The sequence below is a fragment of the Gigantopelta aegis genome, chromosome 6 (assembly GCF_016097555.1).
Source record: "Gigantopelta aegis isolate Gae_Host chromosome 6, Gae_host_genome, whole genome shotgun sequence".
Lineage (NCBI taxonomy): Eukaryota > Metazoa > Mollusca > Gastropoda > Neomphalida > Peltospiridae > Gigantopelta > Gigantopelta aegis.
Window position 1 is genome coordinate 86,986,104 of NC_054704.1, and position 21,537 is coordinate 87,007,640.

The 21,537-nt window shown below is 36.4% G+C and overlaps 1 protein-coding gene across 3 annotated transcripts in view; it reads left to right on the forward strand.

Moving 5' to 3' along the window:
- Nucleotides 1-21,537, forward strand: part of LOC121374145 (transmembrane protein KIAA1109-like) — an 89,731-nt gene that overhangs the window by 6,605 nt on the left and 61,589 nt on the right. For all 3 annotated transcript variants that reach the window (XM_041501108.1, XM_041501110.1, XM_041501109.1), the window contains exons 3-21: nucleotides 1,806-1,949; nucleotides 2,272-2,425; nucleotides 4,545-4,614; nucleotides 4,854-5,044; nucleotides 5,694-5,773; nucleotides 6,668-6,809; nucleotides 7,425-7,581; nucleotides 8,037-8,207; nucleotides 8,698-8,815; nucleotides 10,660-10,815; nucleotides 11,279-11,376; nucleotides 11,835-12,001; nucleotides 12,260-12,572; nucleotides 13,170-13,373; nucleotides 14,423-14,560; nucleotides 15,351-15,527; nucleotides 17,390-17,635; nucleotides 18,723-20,286; nucleotides 21,371-21,494. In XM_041501108.1, the coding sequence (XP_041357042.1) occupies nucleotides 1,806-1,949; nucleotides 2,272-2,425; nucleotides 4,545-4,614; nucleotides 4,854-5,044; nucleotides 5,694-5,773; nucleotides 6,668-6,809; nucleotides 7,425-7,581; nucleotides 8,037-8,207; nucleotides 8,698-8,815; nucleotides 10,660-10,815; nucleotides 11,279-11,376; nucleotides 11,835-12,001; nucleotides 12,260-12,572; nucleotides 13,170-13,373; nucleotides 14,423-14,560; nucleotides 15,351-15,527; nucleotides 17,390-17,635; nucleotides 18,723-20,286; nucleotides 21,371-21,494 (4,414 nt within the window). The remainder of the gene's footprint in view (nucleotides 1-1,805; nucleotides 1,950-2,271; nucleotides 2,426-4,544; nucleotides 4,615-4,853; nucleotides 5,045-5,693; nucleotides 5,774-6,667; nucleotides 6,810-7,424; nucleotides 7,582-8,036; nucleotides 8,208-8,697; nucleotides 8,816-10,659; nucleotides 10,816-11,278; nucleotides 11,377-11,834; nucleotides 12,002-12,259; nucleotides 12,573-13,169; nucleotides 13,374-14,422; nucleotides 14,561-15,350; nucleotides 15,528-17,389; nucleotides 17,636-18,722; nucleotides 20,287-21,370; nucleotides 21,495-21,537) is intronic.

Sequence of the window (21,537 nt, forward strand, 5' to 3'; positions counted from 1 at the left end):
GAAGTTTTGTGGTGATTTACCCACTTTTCAGAGTTAGGCCCTTTAATTTAGGAGATAAGAAAAATTGTTGAGCCCAGTAGGGGACATGTATTGCTTTAGCAGTACTCTCAAAATGCTTGTTCCTTTTATCAGTCAATATGTACGTGTGCAATTATTGCTAATTTAGTGTTATCAAAAATATAAAGTAGGTGTTTGTTTTTAGCTTCTACTTGTATTTGGATGTATGATATATTTTGCAATAGCCCGAGTACTCTGACTGTAAGAGAGCTAGACGGACATTTGGACATAAATACGCTCTCATTACAGTCAAGAGACCAAGCTATGTATTTTTTGGGCAATTGCCGACAACCAAAAAGTTGTCAAAGATTTCCGCTTTAATACCACAACAATCCTATGTTTGACATCAAATACATTTACTTGATTTTTTAAAAATCTGATATTAATCACTAATACACACACTACAGAAAGAAACCCGACAGCACCCACATTCAGCTAAGCTTCAGCAAACTCTGGACAGCAGAATTCTAAGTTCACCGACCTATATCGTGACGTTCCGTCACATGATCGTCCACTCAGCCATTCCGTCTTCCAGGGGCTGACAATCACAAAAAAAGTTTGTTTTGTGTAACGACACCAATAGAGCACATTAATTCATTAATCATCGGCTATTGGATGTCAAATATTTGGTAATTTTATCATAATGTTAGAGAGGAAACCCAATACATTTTATCAGTAGTAGCAAGTGATCTTTATAGGCCTATGCACTATCCCACAAACAGGATAGCACATACCACGGCCTTTGATATGCCAGAGTGGTACACATGCCAAGCAGGCATACGACTCGTAGATGAAATACTTTTTTGACCTTGAGAAAACGTGAATATAATATTGTTTCTGTGTGTGTGTGTGTGTGTGTGTATGTGTGCGCGCGCGCGTACCACTCTCTGTCACTTTGGTGATTGTCAACAGCCCAGTGGTATAGCGCTCAATGGATGCGTTGTCGATCTGGGATTGATCCCCGTCGGTGGGTCCATTGCACTATTTCCCGCTTCACCCAGTGCACTACGACTGGTATATCAAAGGCCGTGGTATGTGCTTGCTAGATCACTTGCTACTAATGATAAAATGTAGCAGATTTCCTCTCTAACACTGATAAAATTACCAAATATTTGACATCCAATAGCCGATGATTAATGAATCAATGTGCTCTAGTAATGTCGTTACACAAAACAAACCTTTTTTGTGTGATTGTCGGGTTGAGTGGGTGATCATGTGACGCAACGTCACGATATAGGTCGGCGAACTTAGAATTCTGCTGTCCGGAGTTTGCCGAAGCTTAGCTGAATGTGGGTGCTGTCTGGTTTCTTTCTGTAGTGTGTGTATTAGTGATTAATATCTGATACTTTTTTAATCAAGTAACTTGGAAATGGTCGATGTAAATGTATTTGACGTCAAACATAAGATTGTTGTGGTATTAGATCGGAAATCTTTGACAACTTTTTGGTTGTTGGCAATTGCCCAAAAAAATACATAGCTTGGTCTCTGACTGTAATGAGAGCGTATTTATGTCCAAATGTCAGTCTAGCTCTCTTACAGTCAGAGTACTCGGGCTAATTTTGCAACTGATAATAAAAATGTTTTTAATTATGTTTTAACTTTAAGTACAGCATATTTCATTGCCTAGTGGTACATATCAATTGTCATGCATAATACATTCATGGAATGCACTTTTTTCTTTTATTTTTAAATGATCTGTACAGATCTTTCTATATTTTATATATAAATGTATCTTCCATTATTTTCAGGATCATTTTCATTTTCCGTTCTCTCTGGCAAGATCATGTTCCGTGATTTCCATTTTATAACGGAAGACTATTCTATACGTGTACAGTATGGTTGGATAATATTCCGATGGTGGCGTCCTTATGTGTACAAAGAAATAACTGAAGGTATTTTGTTATTTCTTGTATATAAAGAAAAAAACTGAAGAAAAGTTGTCAGTCCTCATTTGTACAATGAAATAACTAAAGATACACATACACTTTTTAATAAATATTTATTTCAATCTATTTTTTTACAAAATTAATTTGAATCAACAGAAACAAAACTTGGATATTTTATCCTAACTTTGGATTTACATTAAAAATTTGGATTTTAAAAATTTGCTTGAATAATTTTACCAAATAATATTGCTTTGTTCTTTTAGCTGTCAGCATTGAAGAATTAATTTTCATACCAATTTTTTTATTGTTATACATGTGTGATTTACAGATTTCTCACATTCTGAAACGAGAATGTCGCTGTTTGTGGATCAGCTAGAGTTTCATATATATAATCGGTCAGCAACGTATGCCCATTTGGAGAAGCTGTTTGGATTAAAAGCAAAGATAATTCCTGAAAACGATGGTGAAACTGTTGAAAGCAGGTGAGATTCAGTGCTTTTTATTATTATCACTTAACAAAACATTAACTATTTAAAGTTGCAGCTTATGAGATGAAAATATGACTTGTAACCATTGAATCTGGAATATTGCTTAAGTCATTGGAAAATTCAGTTAAATTTCTTTAATCATCAAAATGTAGCTCAGAAGAAGAGATTCAAGTTTATAACTTATACTCACATATTTTCTTTTCAATGTGTTATATAAATACAGACCTGTCAACCTTTAGTCAAGAGAAAGCAGGTGTGTGTTGAAAAAGCAGGAGATTTTGTCACAAAGCAGGAGATTTTTTAAATTCACACAATTTAATCCAAAATCGTAAGATTTAAAAAAAACTATTACAATAAGTTATATGAATACTATATAATGTCATATATACTTGTTAACCTTAGATCTTGGCATTAAAAAAAAATAATAATAATAATATTTTTAATTTTTTTTTTTAAGTTTAAATATTATTATGATTTAATACATATTTAAAAAAAAAAAAAATATGTTATCCCAAAATGTTAAGAACAAGAAATAAAAAAAATAATTAGTACATTTACGGTATTACACTTACAGCCTTACAGGTTGCGTTACATTATCATTTGTGGTTAGTGTACCTAAGTAGGCTACCAAAGACAAGTTTATATAAATTGTATTAATTAATATTAAATTTTTACTGTAATGAGGAATGGTGGCGTGGTACTTATTTAAAATCATTATAATGATGCAATAAACATTGTATTTTCATTAATCATAAGTAAAACCTCATTACAGACATCGTGTGAAATATACCAGAAATATACCCTTTTCCGTGAGTAACTTTGTCAATGTCAAACACAACATTTTTTAATTGTACAAAAATAATTTCTTGAAGTGTCCCCTTATAACCAACATTTTACTGCACAAACATACAAAATTAACTGACACAAGTATGTTTATACAGTTAATTGGTCTTTTCGTTGTCTTGCTGTGACATGTGATTTTAACATGCATCGTCACGATCATGTGTATCGCTGTCAACTCAGGAGTCTGGCAGTTCAAATTTGTCATAGTTGCATTATGTAATCCAGTGGGAAGACATTTTACAATTCAGAGGTGTTATTAGAACTAAATTGGATAGTTTTATATATGGCAACACTGAATGTCAATACACAGCCTGTTGAATTAGCGGTAACACGCTTCGTAGTCATTACGATGACAACAAACATTATAATAACACGTCATTTTATAAACTCCATGTGCTTTTTGAACAATATAAATAGGCTATCCCACAATTCTCACTTCGGCAAAGGTTAAACAGTCGGGACAATTCGGTTTGTTACATTTTTAGAAACCGAAAGTAGTCAACATTTTCTGAATGAGAAAAAAAGGCAGAGTTACTTCCCTTATGTTATTTTGACAAAAGAGGATCGATTTTTTTTATGCTTACAAAAATGTCATTTAAAAGGAGAAATTGTCCTCCCGCACAGGTGAAAGGAGATTTGATAAAATACCGGGAGACTCCCGTGGAATCCGGGAGGGTTGACAGGTCTGTAAATACATAAAATAATTTTATATGTGAAAGAGTAAGGATTATTTAGAGTAGATGATGTTTAAACTTAAGCAAAATGTTTAAAATTTGCACTTACTTTCATTAATTTTTGTTCAGATTGCCATTATTTATTACCGTTATTCCTAGTCACTGTTTTACTGACCACATGTTTGGAGGGGAAATGAACTACAATTCATATTCCAATATTTCCTGATTTTCATTGTTGGTTAATAGTGTAAAAATTTATTATCAAATTAACTGTCACAATCAGGTTTCAATTCCTCAAAATTTATGCAACATTACACCATTGTTGTCAAGCGGAAATACTCTCCGAGAACTGCTTTTCAACCAAACATTCCCAGGTATTTCTCATAGCAAAATGAAAAATTAAATAGGCTGTAGTCTTGACCAAAGTTATTTCTGATTTCTTTCTGTTATTATTTTCGGCAAGTACCATGTGTTAAACAGTGGGAAATATGAATTAGTCTATCTGTCCACCAGTGCGTCCATCTATCCGTCCATCTAGTGTTGTTAAAGACTTATTCCCAGACATCAAGTGTACATGTACATTAATTTCATTTCAGGATTACAGTTCCTCAAGATGGCATTCATTGGCGTGACTTGGTCCCAGTGATTAAAGTGGACATAAATTCAGTATGTAATACTTTGTGATTCTCAAAAAAATTAATATTAATGACAGTTAGTTCACTTTTTGATGTACATGTAACAATTTCTTGAATTGTTAGTAACACAATTAAGTATTCTTTATAAATATGAAGAAAAATAAATGTTTACAAATTATTTTGGGTAACTAAGTAAATATAATAATATTATTGTGTGTACCAAGTATGTAAAACAATTCTTTTAATTCTTGTAATTTTTATCACAAACAGGGTAGATTAATATTTGGGAACTATCTGATGCCATACACACTGATTGGAAACTTTGAAGAGGCACACTTGGTGTATACGACAAAGCCGGCATCCACTCCGTTTGACCAGTTCATGCACGTGATCAAGTGTAAGGCAGAGAACACGCGTGTGATGCTCGTACCGAGCCCCAAGTACACTGGACCTGTTGACGAGTAGGTGACACTGTTTAAAATTTGCATATAAAAGATCCCTTGCTGCTAATCGAAAAGAGTAGCCCATAAAGTGGCGACAGCAGGTTTCCTCTCTCAATATCTATGTGGTCCTTAACCATATGTCTGATGCCATATAACCGTAAGTAATGTGTTGAGTGCGATGTTAAATAAAACATTTCTTTCTTTTTTTTCTATTTAAAATTTAAAGAGTTAATTCCTAAATGCGATATTTGTGATATATTTTTTATAATCTGACTTGCAAGTCTACGGATGGTAATATGGCTGGACAATAAGGCAATGCAGTTTTTTCAAATAAATTTACACATTAAAATTTATGCAGTTGCTTATAACTAAAAATGTTTCATGTAGTTCATACTTGATACACCAACTTAAAATGTATGCTTAAAATGTTTTTTAAATGTTTGGTTTACAAGTAAATTTACTGTGATTGTTGTACACCATTTAATATCTAATGTTCATTTACATTTTGTGCTGTCTGCAGTGCTTTTTGTCAGGTTTATCTTGTTGTTCTACATTGTTCTAGGTATTATTGACTCCACATTTAGTTACAAACTGCAATAGAAAATTGTGCATATATTTAAAAACATGTTTACTAATTTTAGTTCTTTGCATTCCATTGTTTTTGTAGACCGCCAAGATTCATGGGTGAAGGCTTTGTTGTTCTCCAGTCAAATGAATTTGATATATATTTCTACATGGATGAAGCAGGTATTAGTCTTAATATTTTAACATCCAGTTCATTGGTAGACTCAGATTGAGCCCATATTTCCATGGAATTAAAATGCCTTTCCATAGTCCTGTGAAATCCCAGTTCTCAGCCCAATATCCCCATCAGAAACCTCACTGTCTTTAGCAATGCACTAGTGCGGACATACTCATTTCCACACATTGATATTTTCACAGAGAATTAGTGTTGGGTCTACCTTTAAAAATATTTCTGGATCTGCTTTTGTGATCTAACGATAAATAGATTACAGTTCGGTTGCAGTGACTATTATTAAACTCAGCATTTTCATTTTACTCCCAACGAGAAACGGAATGTGTTAGTTCTTCAGTAAGACACCTCGGCACATTTTATACTATGGCAATTTGATATCTAATAGATGATTATTTTGACACTCAGTCAAGAGAGGGAGGAAACCTGCCATTGCCATATAGGCTTCTTTTGCCGAAAAAGAAACATTGGATTTTTTATATGCACTTTCTTATAGGCAGGCCAGCACATACTACAGCTTTTGTTGTGAAGCACTGATTGCAACAAGAAAAGCAAAAAAGCCCAAATTTTATTAAAAGCAGTCAGGCAAATATGAAAAGAAGGAATTCCATCTGATTGTATCGGATGTATTGACTGCCATAATAATACAGTGAAACCGCTCAAAACCATACCCTGTTTAAACTGGAATATCCTCAAAACAGACCTTTTCATAAACAGATGTTTTTTTAAATGTAGGTACAGAACAGAACTTCTCTAAACTGGGTACCGTTTAAAGTGTACCTTTTACTTGTCCTGTGGCTGCCAGGTTTAGAGGGGTTTCACTGTTGGTGTTTTGATAAGACATCATATTCTGTTTCTCACTTTATGTTTTGTTAATTGCCTTGTAGGACTTGTACCTCATGAGCCCGAGCTGATGGAGATGGCAGACGGAGAAGTGGTTGTCAGACGGACCTACCCGTGTTTTGGGGTCGACATCAAGTGTGGCAAGAACACAGACTTTAATTACGGACCATGGGTCGACAGACAGAGGTAATGGCATTTTGCATGGGCTTCACAATGAACTTGTAAGATGTTGTTTCTATAGTGAACTAGTACATTTTACGGCTAATATTTAATTATTTTCAAGCCACAGAACTATAAAAAACAAAACTAGCCAAAAGTAGGTTCATTTGCACCTACAAACCCATCCCACCCCACCCTCCGGTGATATATTTTTCTTATTTCTGCAACTGTTGCCTTTTTTCCAGTTTGAAAAATCTAACTTTATTTATAATAAATTTTGCAAAAAAATTAAAGCAATGAGTACAGTCTTATTTTGATTTGTTTTGGGAAAAGAAGTAACTTTTGAGTTATGAAAAACAAATCTGAGTCAGCATTAATGGTTGTTTAATCATCCAAAAAGACATAGCTTATATTTACTGTTTCGTGAAACTGGAGTGTTGTCAATTTGATATTTTTTAGGATCAATCTCTCTCTGTGCACCCAATGGAGGAATGCACTTTTTATAATTAGTATTTTGAGTTCCAACATTATTAGTAGAAGGCTTTTTATATTATTTCACTCTAATGTTTACATTTCTATGTGATTTTTTTTTTGTTTAATTATTTTCTTTGAAATGAATTTCATGTACCATCATTGTTTCAGAGACCACCTGTGGAAGTTTTTCTACCCTGCAGACTATCAACCCATGATTCCGAGCGTCGAGCCGAAACCCGGAGAAACTCGCATGTACAGATCGTTTGAACTAAAGATGACCATCATCGCTGCAACAACCATTGACATTCTCTTTACTAAAAACACTGTACGCACCTGATTTAGTTTATTAATAATACCATAAATTCAGTGGTATTTTGGGGTACTTCATTAATGTATTAACAAGCTATTCCCCAGTTTATTTCTGCACATTTTAAAGCTTTAACTACAGTCAGACATTGCTATCTTGACCTCTATTATATTATTAGCACAGGAAATGTGAAGGTCAACAAGTGGTCTCATGCCATCATTTTGAGCAAAACCTACGATCAGGAGTCAAAGTTGGCTGGGAAACTACAATTTCGGCTGGCCCAAACCAAAACTTGCCGGTCCAAGCATGATTAACTCTTAACTTATATGTGAATATAAATGTAAAATAATTGCTGCTCAAAGTCAAGAAGGAAAGAAAACAAAAGCCATAGATATATTATAATTATCAAGCTTATATATAATTAGTATTAATTAGTTTTATCAGTGATTTTGATAGTTTTTTTGTTTGTTCAGGAGACGCAGGCCATACACATGAACGCCAGTCAGGGTTCGTACATTGAGGCCATCATTCCCTGGATGGTGGAGGAGACCGGGTATGAGACGAAGGTCAAAGGTCAGCTCATGTTGCTTGACGCGACAACCAGCATGCCGTACAGGTCTCTGATGGAGTGTGAAACACTGGAGGTAAGTCGATTTAGACGTTAGTAGACAGCAGGTAGTAGTTTTCATCAGCTGCTGCCTACACAACTGCTGCTTACTTTTTAACTTTTCATTCTTACAGTTACACATCAATGGGCTTAGTAGGTGTAGTCATTGTCTTTTTACAAATAACGTACCAGAGGCGGATCCAGTGAGGGGTGAACCAGGCGACCTGTTCACCCTTTTATTTATTCAAAGCCTCTGGGGTTTTTTTTATGGGTTTTTTCTTTTTAAATTATTATTATTGTGTTGTCCTTTTCATGAGTTGGTCTATGTGCCCCTTTTCTCTTAGTCCCCTGCCAAAAGCAACCCCACAACAACAACTGTTTCCTGGATCCAGTTCTGACTTACTAGTTCCAAAGATAATGAACAGACTGGAGGGTAACACATTTTGAATTGTAAACGATGCACTGTAGTCCTAACATCCTAAGTATGGCCATGAAGTAAAGTGAAAATATTTGTACTCTTATTGCAGTTTGACGTTGCGATGAAGTACCCACTGGTGTGGAACATGCACCAGGACTATGTGTGTAACCTGACGGCCTGCAAGGCTATGGTCTACCTGCTGTTTGAACACAAACATTTCTTCACTGGTGAGCACACAATGGTTCTTAAACCGTGTAGGATATCATTGTGTTATCTAATTGTTTTGTATGCAGTTTTCTTCTTGTCTTCGCATGCAAGCTGTTTATTGTTTCTGACTACCTATTATGTACAGAATTGTAAAAGGCAAAAAATTTAATGAAATAAAATTGACATTCGCTGAACCTAATAAAATATGGCTATTTGGTGTCTTACAAATCATTATTGTAACATTTGGTCAAGAAAAAGAGTTATGGTTGCGATAGGGAAAAAATCTAAAGGATGGACCAAGGGCAATCAAACTTATGATCCTAAGGCGAGTGCAGATTAACAGGTGATTGAGTGATCAAGAACCCAGATAACAACAGAGATGCCCAACTCTGTGCAAATATCCAGTAGGTGTGGAACCAGATTACAAGACACAAATTTTACAAATTGACAAATGAAGTATGTACAGATAATGATCTATGCTGACATTCTACAAGTATTCTTAAGTAATGATGGCATCCTACAAGTATTCTTACACATAATTCATCAATTCACTCTTTGAATTTTATTTTAAAAACTTACCGTATAACTTCGCCTGTAAGTCGATCTCGGCTATAAGTCGAGTCCCTAATTTCAAGCCCTAAAAACATATTTTTTTATTGACCCATTTATAAGTTGACCCATGAAAAACAACTTATAAATATTGAAGTATTTTTTATTTTCAGCACATAAGAACAATAATGTACAATATTTTAACAAAAGAAAATTATTTTACAAACTTCAGTTTTCACGTTTTGTACATCGCAATCAAACTACATAGCATCAAAAGGAAACATTCCCTTAGTAGATAGTGAAAGCTGTTTGACTGTCACCGTATGGCACTGTACAGCATGGTTTTGTGCACAGACAACAACTTTATTTATAAACACTGACAACAGATCACTACGATAAAACTGAAAGTATCAGTTAATCACATGTTTTGCCGCCATATTAATACATGTAAGGAGGACATCTCTGGAAAGTACACTGGTTTTGTACCAAATGATGTATGTCCCTATTGCTCTAGTGAACTGTAGAGATCAGTCTAATCTGTTTTAAGGGAAAGCTCAGTAATATTCATGAAGTTAATCACCGATAAAACATTGTTTGAACAACCATTAATGCCAGTGACCAGATTTCAAAATAAACTCGGGCAACAGGTAGTTAGTATTGTTTACATTTTTGCTATTAGTGATGACTGTTATTTTAACTAAGTGGACTGTTCTCTTGGCATGTGAGAGATTGTACGCCTTTTTGCATAACTGAAACCGTTCTAATGCCAAAAAAAAGAAGGTTATACAAAATAAATGTGTCAAATTAACATATTTGAGTATAAATACAGGGCATACTTCAACAATAAAACTTGTAAAATAATCCTCAAAACGGTAATATTTTTGGGTGAAATTTGTTTACCCTCTTATAAGTCGACCCCCAAAGTTATAAAATAATTTTTGGGTGAAAAATGTTTGACTTATAGGCGAAGATATACGGTAATTAATAAAACTGATAATATGACTTCATAAAAATATTTTGTGAAATTCCAAATTTCACTAAGTTTAAAATGTGTTCAGGTGTCATTGTATAAATATTCCTTTCCTATCACCAGTTAATTTAATTCAAGGAAAACTCTTAATGTTGTTCAGGTATGAACACCATGCTGGATGTCACATCAGAGTTATGTGGTTTCATTGAATATCATTAATCATATATATCGGCATATAAACATTACACACCATTTCGACTGGTTTTCCTATTATAATGACAGTAAGTTTTAGTTGATGGGAGCAGAGATGTGAATCTTTTGGTGTTTTCTTCTTCTTGTTAACAGATTTGGCCGATGACTGGTCAAACAAAAGTCGCCCTGACCTGTACAGCTTCATACCTTACACGTGGACCATCAACATTATGGTCAAACAGTTTGAGCTGCTTACACTTACCAATGAATACAACTGGATTGACCCATCTTCACAGCACCAGGAAAACGGTTCGTCTCTTGTCCATTTGCTTTAAATTTATTATCTTAAAGAAAGTTTTTCTATATGTTGATGTATGTGTACGAAGCTGAAAAGATAAGACATGGTTCACACATGGAATTTGAAAATAACATTACTGTTCCAGTGGCAACATATGTCTCCTTTTTCATTTAGCTCTATGTCAAGGTTATATCTAGCTCTGTGTCTGTAACTAAGTTAGAATCCTACATCAGTAAACCTTGGGTTATAGTTGCACATGTGGATGTTAATCTCAAGACATAATTTAAAAAAAGATAATAAAATTATGTTGATAATTAATCTCTTTTCATTAAATGTTATGTCTGGTTTCATTGTGGCACGGTGAAACGTTTATTTAAATCTGAGAATAGTGATGCAATATTTTTAACATTCTTGAATGGTTGTAATGTTTTAAAGTAATTTGTTAATTATGTTTCTTTGTTTCTTTTCTTGTAGCACACATAGCATTTTGTGGTGAGATATTTGACCTGTCAGTGCAAATACCCTTCACAGACTTCTTGCCAGTAACTCTTCCGGTTCACCTTGTCATAAAGGTAATAACCAAGCTGCTACATGTCACATGCTTTTAAAAATGTTAAACATTTTAGAGGATTGTCAAAAAGAATAAATATTTAAGTTGCCTTGTAGATAATTAAGTTTCCCGGATTTAGTTTTTTCAGACATTTGAGTGTGAAATATGGTTCTTAGTTGATATATAACATTATTGGCTTGTACATCCTTTTTATGGATCCATCCTTTTAATAAGTCCATTCGTCACCCAGTTGCACATTAGTCGTATTTCTGATTTCATGTAACATATCATTTAATAAAATCTGAATTAATTTGTTTTAATTTCCATTGTTTTAAAAATTTTGAATTGGAATTCATTCCACTGTAAAGTTACATTGCACTTGCATTGAGCTTCTAAAACAGCAAGTTTAGTAACTCTATAAAAAAAAAATTAAAGCAATTTAAAGATGTGATTGATTCAGTGTTATGCTTGTGTTTACAGGGTGAAACAGTGGACTGTCGACTGTACCTCCCAGAACACCACACAAGTCGCCACACACTTATGGCTCTCTCGGAGAACATAAAGATTGTGAACCGCAATGGCAGTAACACTCACAAGTCGTATGCGGCTTTTCGTGAAAAAGCTTGGAGGAAGAAAACACAGACCAGGTAAAAAATGCAACTATAGCATGCAACATGGTTTTTTGTGCAAGAAGAGACATTAAGAAATAGTTCTATTACTTGAGGTCTAGTAGCCTAGAAAAGTTATGGATCCGGATGGATAACTATACATTAAATTTGATATGGTTGTTTTGATTGGCAGATCTGGATGTATAAATATACATTAAATTTTATATGGCTGTTTTGATTGGCATATCTGGATGGATAAATATATATTAAATTTGATATACTTGATTTGATTGGCAGTGCTGGATGGATAGACTGTTGGAACACATCCTCTGTCGCCTTCTCCCTTCTCTACACATTCCACCCGAGCCCGATCCTCAACTTCACCTCGAAAAGCCCAATTGGCCTTGATGAGCTGCCAACACCGATGAGAGAAGAATCCTTGTTGTCTCCTCTGCGACCGCCCCCATCTGACACGCCCAAGAAGAAAGTGACTGCAGCAAATTTTGATGCCACAACGTTGGAACCCGATGTCATAAACGTGGAGCTGGAGCTGGCTCCATCCGTACTGTGTCTGTACGGCTCACTGCTTCGCAATTTTATACACCTCAAGGTAGGTTCTGTGTCTGTCTGTACTGTGTCTGTATGGCTCCCTGCTTTGCAATTTTATACACATCAAGGTATGCTCTGTTGTCTGTCTGTACAGTGTCTGTCTGTATTGTGTATGGCTCCCTGCTTCGCAATTTTATACACATCAAGGTGCGTTCTGTGTCCGTCTGTACAGTGTACGGCTCCCTGCATCTCAATTTTATACACATCAAGGTACATTCTGTGTCCGTCTGTACTGTATCTTTCTTTACTTTGTCTGTGCGGCTCCCTGCATCTCAATTTTATACACATCAAGGTACATTCTGTGTCCGTCTGTACTGTGTCTGTTTGGCTCCCTGCTTCGCAATTTTATAAACATCAAGGTGCGTTCAGTGTCTGTCTGTACCGTGTCTGTAAATCTAATCTAAAATATAAAATAATATAGCTATGAATTTAGTATGTATTTTACCAGTATCTTTATTTAATTGTATTGATCAGTATAAACTGGTTATTTATTAAATATGATGTTTCTTTTGCCGAACAAATAGAGAACTTGATATTGTTAAATGAAATGACACCTGGATCTCATTTCACAAACATTGGTTTCCATCCTTCTTTCCAGGAGAACTACCTTGGTGAGGATCAGTCCATTACTGACATGAACAGCAGCCTGGACTCGGTCAAGGACCGGTATGATGAGCAGGACAGCTATGTACACATTGAGAATCCTGATGATTCCAGGTCTGCGTTTGATGCAAGAATGTATCGTCCACTGTCTGTCACTGTCTCAGTGGTACTGCACGACATCCAAGGTCATCTAGTTAAGGTTTGTGTGGTGTCTAGCATCTGTGTTTCACATTGCAATAAACATTGTATTAGATTGTATTGTACTGCACTGTATTGTTTAACATTCAAGGATGTGGCCAGAATTGCACATAAACTAGTGATAACATTATTATCTTTGTCTGTGTAGTAAAAATATTTAAATATTTGAAAATGTTGGTGTATAACTATCAAAAACACTGCAAATATATTTTAACAAAAAGGAAAAATGCATGTTTATGCATGGGGTTTTTTCTTTCTGTTTTTTTTTCCTAATAAAAAGCAAGGAAATTCATTTTATCTTTTGTGTAACCAGATAAAGAGAATTTATTTGAATGTTTATTAAAATTTCAATTTAGAGGATTGTACAGTGTTGTTATTTAAAAAAAATATTTTTTATTGTTAAGTTCCTTGTGGTTTGATTGATTGATACTGCCAGTCTTTCTGTTTTTATAATGAGATTTAATACTTAGATCTTACGTATATTGATGAAAAAAAAGGAATGTCGCCATCACTAATAGTGCCATAGTGTCAAAATGTTAACTGTGTTACTGACATTCAATCTCACATTACTGACATTCAGTCTCAAATTACTGACATTCAATCTTACATTACTGACATTCAGTCTTACATTACTGACATTCAGTCCCATATTACATCTTTGTACTTTATTCAGACACCCAGTAGCCGAGGTGTATTTTTGTGTTGGGGTGTCGTTAAATATTCATTCATTCAATATTCAGACATTGTAACATTAATAGTGATTGAAACGAACTACAGTTCCGAGTTCCTTTTTCTTTTCAACTTAACCTGACCTCAAACTAAAGGAAAGAAGCTTCAATCACATGACAGGAACAGGAAGCAGAAGACTTATTGGAACATTTTAAGCCATCCCATTGGCTGTTAGGATGTTCGGACCAGTCTATTATTAGAGGGGAAAATGCCGTGAGTTTGAGGTCAGGTTAAATATTTATGAAAAGAGAAAATGATTAGATTTTTGTACCATTTGTTTTTCGACAGTATATTAATGATAGTTTTGTGTTCTTATTTCAGAGCTGTAGCTCGGTAGACGCGGCCTGCCCGACACTCCACATAGAGCGGCTGTGCTTTGAGATGGACAAGTCGTATGAAGAAACCAAGTTGCAGCTCCTCTTGTCTCCAGCTGTTCTGCTTGTCAAAGATACTGTTGTTGTAAGACAATACTAGTCTGTCTCAGTGTTTTATGTGTAGGATTTTGTGTGTGTGTGTGTGTGTGTGTGTGCATGCATGCATGCATGCATTTCTCAGGGAACATTTTGTTTTCAAAATCTTGATTAGTGATATTTCTTTAATCAATTGAAAATTGATTAGCAATTGTCGTTTAATGTTTTAAAATTGTGTAGCAATCTATAAAACTCGTGATGCGAGTCGTGACACGATATTGAACAAAATGTTCCACGATGTCTGTGTGTGTGTGTGTGTGTGTGTGTGTGATTGTACATGTATGCATAGTATGTGTATGTTATGCTTGTGAATAAATGTGTGTGTATCTTCATAATTCTACAAAAAGCAAAAACAAAGGAAATGAAGAAAAGACAAAATATTGCTCTCTTTTTTTTTCACTGTTGTGTAAGCGCTCACATCACTAGCTAAACCAGAGCAGGAGGAACTCTTGTTAATAGGAAGTAAGGAATGTTTTATTTAACGACACACTCAACACTTTTTACTTAACGGTTATATGGCGTCAGGAACTCTGTTAATAATGTGGGAGAATTCATGCATGCAGAATCTTCAGTATCTTGGCATAAAGCACATATCCCCACTAAAAAAGTTTTTCCTAAAAAATAAATAATTTAAATTTTTTCTCAGTACGGTATATGGGTGGGTGTGTATGTATGTGGTTGTGTTGAAAGTCAGTTATAGGCTTACTATCATTAACTCATAGAACAGGCCTCTGAAAATTGCGAGACTGATCGTTATCGTTGGGTTTTTTGTTTTACAGCGTGATGTTGATCAAGACCACTTGAAGGAGGGTCACCTGGCATTGTCTGGGCTGCAGGTCAGAGGTCACGCGATGTTCTCCCACGAGGGGCTGACCCTGGACAGTGAGACTCTGGAGTATGCGTGGCTGGTGGAGGCCGTCATCGGGGAGGTCACTGGGAAACTGACGTCACCACAGGTATTTTTCATCCAGCTTAAAAAACATAAAACGTCATCGCTCACCCAAGTTTCTAATGTGGAATATGTCATTTTGGACCTACATTTTTCAACCTCAAATTGGTAGAAAACAATTCACGTAACACTGTCTTGGTGTGTGTAATATTTTAGGGTACATCTTAGTGAGTCTTAATTACCCAAATAAAATGTACAGAACTTAATTAATATTTGTTAAATATTTTTTTTAAACCCTATGATCACTATAATTTTTTTTTTTTAGATATTGCGATAACTTAAATACGAATACCATTAAACAATTTTTTACACCGGACATCTTCATTTGTTATTCTACTATGTCTAGTGTTCACAGAATCAAGATAGATCACTCCTGTGAATTTTGACAGCTGTGTTCAGGAAATATTACAACTGTTTCATGCTATAATCATATTGGAAATGTTTAAACTTGATATAATGATGCAATATTAACTCTAGTATTTATTTTAAAGCTGCGGTCCCTGGAATATTTTTATTATTTAAGCATTTAGAATAGATAATCCAGTTCTGTTTGGTACATGAAAGGTCCACCACATCTCTATAGTTTCACAATTCTCGCTTATCTACATTATCTAGGTCAACTACCAATGCAATGGCCAGCTTTGTTTTTCTTCATTTAGCGGGATGCCAGTAGAACTGGGATTTTACGTGATTTGCGCAGGCGCTGAGCTTCTCACGTGATTTTGAACAAATTTAACTGTCTCGATTGAGGGGTCGTCTCATATCTCCAAAACATGTTTACATCCATAGAGGTATGGTACAACACCTTTCCGGGGGTCAGTGGTGGGGCATACGCGTTACATGTAAGGGGTAGAGGAAGAGGGTGATGTGTTCGATTTACGTAACATTTATCGAAACTATATGTTATTTCTATTCATTACTTAGACCTAAGTGCGCCATGACTGGTATATAAAAGGCCATGGTATGTGATATCCTGTCTGTGGGATGGTACATAAAAACGATCCCTTGCTAAAAAATAAATTTAAAAAATGTAGCGGGTTTCCAAGGCGTATGTGCAGGGATTTCAGCAGGGTTGGCGTTATAGGCGTTGAGTAAAGTTTATATGGGGCCATGCTCCTCCAGAAAATATATTTCAATTTTTTTTTAGCTTAGGCAGGTAAAGGTTTGGACACCCAATACCCTCCTCCTGCACATGCACCCATTTCGTCTTAAATCAGTATGCTCTAACATTGATGTCCTTAAACAAAACAAACTAACTTTACCCTTTTCAAACAAAAGAATATTTATTTGAATTTGTCGATTTTAACACACGTAAAATTAAGAAATGAAAACGTTCACAGTTACTAGTATACAAACTAAACTTTGAAAGTTCTACTAACACTTTATAAAATATTAATTTTGAAATCGAAAGGTACGATTGTCAATAATACGTTGTCAAGATCAAACCAGTTATAACGAGACTCTAGTACCGTATCCTCAACCGAACATTCTTCATACAGCGCAAGATTTCTCATTTAATTTTTTGAGATTAACCCTACAATTTCAAATCCGCAAACGCACGTATTAAATGAAACTGACAACAGGCTATCATTTGTGTTTTGCTGAGCAATGGAGGCACAGGTGACGAATCGAGCGTATACTTTTGACGATCTCCGTTCATAGCAAACACACAAATTTTTAAAAAGTGCATTTGAGCTTGTATTTTATATTTGTACATGATGTTATAATATGGTAACCAGAGACTGTAACTTTAAATTATGTTTGCATACATTTACTTTAATTTTTTTGTATTATATTGTTTGGGGTTTATAACTTATATTGTATACCATTGAATCGTGCTAACAGTGGATTCTGCTGTTAATATTTCAGCTGCAGAACATTGTCGAGTATCTGCAGACAAACATCATGTTGCTGGAGGATGCGGAGAACACGCTGAAGCGATCGAAGCCGTACACGCTGTGCCAGCACATGATCCGACAGGCGCAGTGCCGCATGGCGCCGACGCTGCCATTCCCGTGTCCATCCACAGAGGACGTCAAATACATGATGGTGCGAGCGTCCATCGACTCCATCAACCTCTTCATCCTCGAGACGGAAGCTGCGCTTAACATGCAGGTAATGATTTGGTTTCATTCAGCTTGTAAGTTCAGCTTCAAAGCGACATACCCTAGTTTTTAAAAACACACGTTCGTCTAAGAAGTAATGGTTAATGAGACAAGCTCTAGCTATTTTTGACGGTGTTTCCCAGTTTAAACATCACAGACTTTAGCCTTCTCTCTGTTATAACCATATCCAAATGTGTGTTGCAGGTTTGTAGATTAACTAAACTTAATGTCCATTTTTACGGGCTAAATCTAGGGTCTGCACCTTTAATTATAATACTATGATTCTCTTTTAGCAGTTTTCGGCAAATGTTTGAGAATGTCGCTAGCCATCAGAGAAGCTTTGGCTAGTGCCCTATATATTATATTTGATAATTTCCACTAGCCCAGACCTAAAATACACTAGGTGGGATTGAGAGCTAGTGGATTGGTTGAACCTTGTTTAGCAGTTTTCGACAAATGTTTGAGAATGTCGCTAGCCATCAGAGAAGCTTTGGCTAGTGCCCTATATATTATATTTGATAATTTCCACTAGCCCAGACCTAAAATACACTAGGTGGGATTGAGAGCTAGTGGATTGGTTGAACCTTGTTTAGAACAAGATAGCAGCCTTAAATTTATTTAGTTTTTGCTTTTTGTATTAAAAAATCTCAGAGCTTGTTTCAGAATATAATTATAGCTATTATGTCTTTTTACCACTCAAATGGATTAATGTCATATTAAATTCTAGTTCTAGAAATCCACATATTATGCACATTTTATCTTTTGAAAAGTAAGCCTGCTAATATTTAAGATCATAAGGATGGCATATTTAGAAAAAAAATTGTTGATGTATAATTAATGATATATTACTCAGTTTATTTCTTCTGTACATCATTAACCTAACCTCTCAACACAAGTGCATTTCCCATCCCCCTCCCCAACCATGAACTGTAATAGAAAGAAGGAAGAACTAATCATTTGACTGGATACCCAATATGACAATTCTTGATCTCTAAGTTGTTTGGACCAGTCCATAGGGGATGCACTTAAGTTGTAAGATCAGGTTAACTGTTAATGAAAACTGAGAAAACTATCACTGTGTTTGTATTTTCACTCAGATCAGTCCCATTCGAGTATCCAAGTGTGATCTTCACAGTCCTAGTATTAGAGGTGGCATAACGGCGATCGTAGACAACATCTCCATGAAGCAGTTCATATCCTGTTCAACCCTGCGAGTGGAACGTTCCGCCCCTGAGAAATGGTTGAATGCTGGTGGCTTTGCATTCGGCCCCATTGTTGTGGAGGCTGCCATAGCCTTGCCAAGTCCGGAACTTTACGACATCCAGGACAAATTTCTTCATCTTCACGACAAGAAGACTCAACGGCTTTGGTTTCTGTGGCCTCCAGAACAGACATATGCTGCTAATCACCCAAACATTGTGGGGAAATGTGGATGCATTGGAGGATGCAAGTTCTTTGGATACAACAAGAATGGAGTGACTTTCTTTCAGTCTCGTAAACCTAGAGAATCATCTTATGCAGCAGTTCCACAGGTCTGTCCAGATGGACTTGATCCAGGCTTTGCTCAAAGTCTCCTTCAGAAGGACAAGCTTGTGTTTGATGTCAGACAGTCTTTCTGCAAATCTGCAAGTAGAGTTTCCGAAAAAGACTTCTCATTTACCAGGGGATATATGAGTGGGCTTAACAGTCCAGATTCTACTGGAACTGCCAACGACACCATCCTGGAGTGCAGTGTTCTGCGTAAGGACTCGGACAGCATTCACAAGAAAAGAGTCAGCATTTCCAACTCAGAAACTCCTTCCCCTGTTGGCAAACAGATTGGGTCGCTGTCATCATTCCAGCATCAGAGCTATCCTTGGAGATCATCATCCAGCAGTCCGTCATCACCATCTACAGTCGTCAGACAGATGTCTTTAGCAGGCTCCATCTCAAAAGTGTCCATTCCAAGTCCAGTTCTCGGCAGGCACCACAGAGGTTCAGCATTCAGCTACCAGTCGTACCAGTCCCTAGAGAGTGAATACTACTCAGCAGAAGAAGAAAAAAATTCTGAGGTTAAGTCCATTTCTTCTGACAGTTTCGACACCATATCCATGTCTCTGCCTGGTTCCCCAGAATCTCCGGGTTCCCCAGGTTCCCTAGAGTCTCCTGGTATTAGCATCAATTTGGACTCCACTGTTATCGACCAGACCGTCAAATTCATGGGAAAGGTGGAGTCCGACTCGGACACAGAATCGACAGCCAGTTACGAATCTGCAGCGTCCGAACGGAACAGTGACTCGACATTGGACGATCCAACTGACCTCTCCTTCATTGACCTGCACAGCCAGATGAACAAGTCGATCACCCAGTCGCCGCTCCTGTTGTCCTGCTACTCCAGTCACCTGGCTCAGTACAGCTGTAACGACTGGGTGACCCCGTCGTCACATTCCCACATGTACGCTGGGAAGAAAGTTTCACAATCCTTTCAGTCTCAGTTCTCGCTGTCTTCGGCGACACATTCAGTGTTCAGTTCCAGTCACTCCTGGATTCCACATTTTATAAAGTCTCGTGACGGGTTCCACACAGGTGTCATGAAGGACAAGGAAGAACCGAGACCGGCGACGCCAACCAACGTGAAAAATTCAAAGTTCTTCTCGTCCATGAATGATCAGAGTTTTGAAGGTATATAATGAGTTATACCTGCTAGAAAATGTAATTATGCATGTTGTTATTTATTATGGTTATGAGTCGGTATACCTGCTAGAAATTTTTAATGTAATTCCGCAAGGCTCAATGGGTAGGTGTAAACCACTTGCAACAAAGGCCATGGTTTGTGCTTATTCCCTTGCTGCCTGTCGTAAAAGAGTAGCCTATGTGGCGACAGCGGGTTTCCTCTGAAAACAGTGTTATGACCATATGGTTATAATGTGCTCTAGCGGCGTCGTGGTTATAATTGGTGAAGTCACTACTTCTGTTAAGCAACTAATTTATAGGGTAGGAAAGAAAGAAATGTTTTATTTAACAACGCACTCAACACATTTTATTTACAGTTATATGGCGTCAGGTAAAGGACCACACCGATATTGAGAGGAAACCCGCTGTCGCGAAGTGGTCTTTTATATGCACCATCCCACAGACAGGGTAGTACATACCACGGTCTTTGATATACCAGTCGTGGTGCACTGGCTGGAACGAGAAATAGCCCAATGGGCCCACCTTGGAGATCGATCCCAGACCGACCACGCATCGAGCAAGCGCTTTACCACTGGGTTACATACCACCCTTATAGGGCAGGATTTAGCTCAGTTGGTAGAGTGCTCGATTGAGGTACTTGGGTCATAGATTAAACCTCCTTTGTGGACTCGCTGGGTTTTTTCCATGGCAACTACTGGTATATCAAAAGGCTGTGGTATGGAAAAGTGCTTTTAAACTATCCCTTGCTGCTAATGGAAACATTCATCAGGTTTCCTATGAAGACTGTGTCAGAATTACCAAATATTTCACATAAAATATTAGAGGATATTACTTTATTATGTTTCTTAGTTTTGCTTAACACAGGCTTGCTACACAGTAGTGAGATCACTTATAATTGTCTTGTCATCCGAAGTTCAGTCCAGATGTTTTGAAAAATAATAACGACTACAAAATAGTATGGGATGGTCATAAGAATATTTACTCATTCTTGTAGTCCTTTTTCAATTTGCTGTGATTCCACGTTCTTTGTATACATGGTTTATTGGCTAATTTGTGAGAATTGTTTATTTAGAATGTTCTGATTCAGAGACGGAAATCCGACTTGTGAACGATACGTCCAAGACGACAGCTGTCGTTAAGATAACAGGCTCCTTTGACGTCATGTTAACCCCTTTACTCTTGGAAGCACTGCAGAGGTAAGTATTCAGCCCTGTTTATTTAAATAATAATGGTTCACCA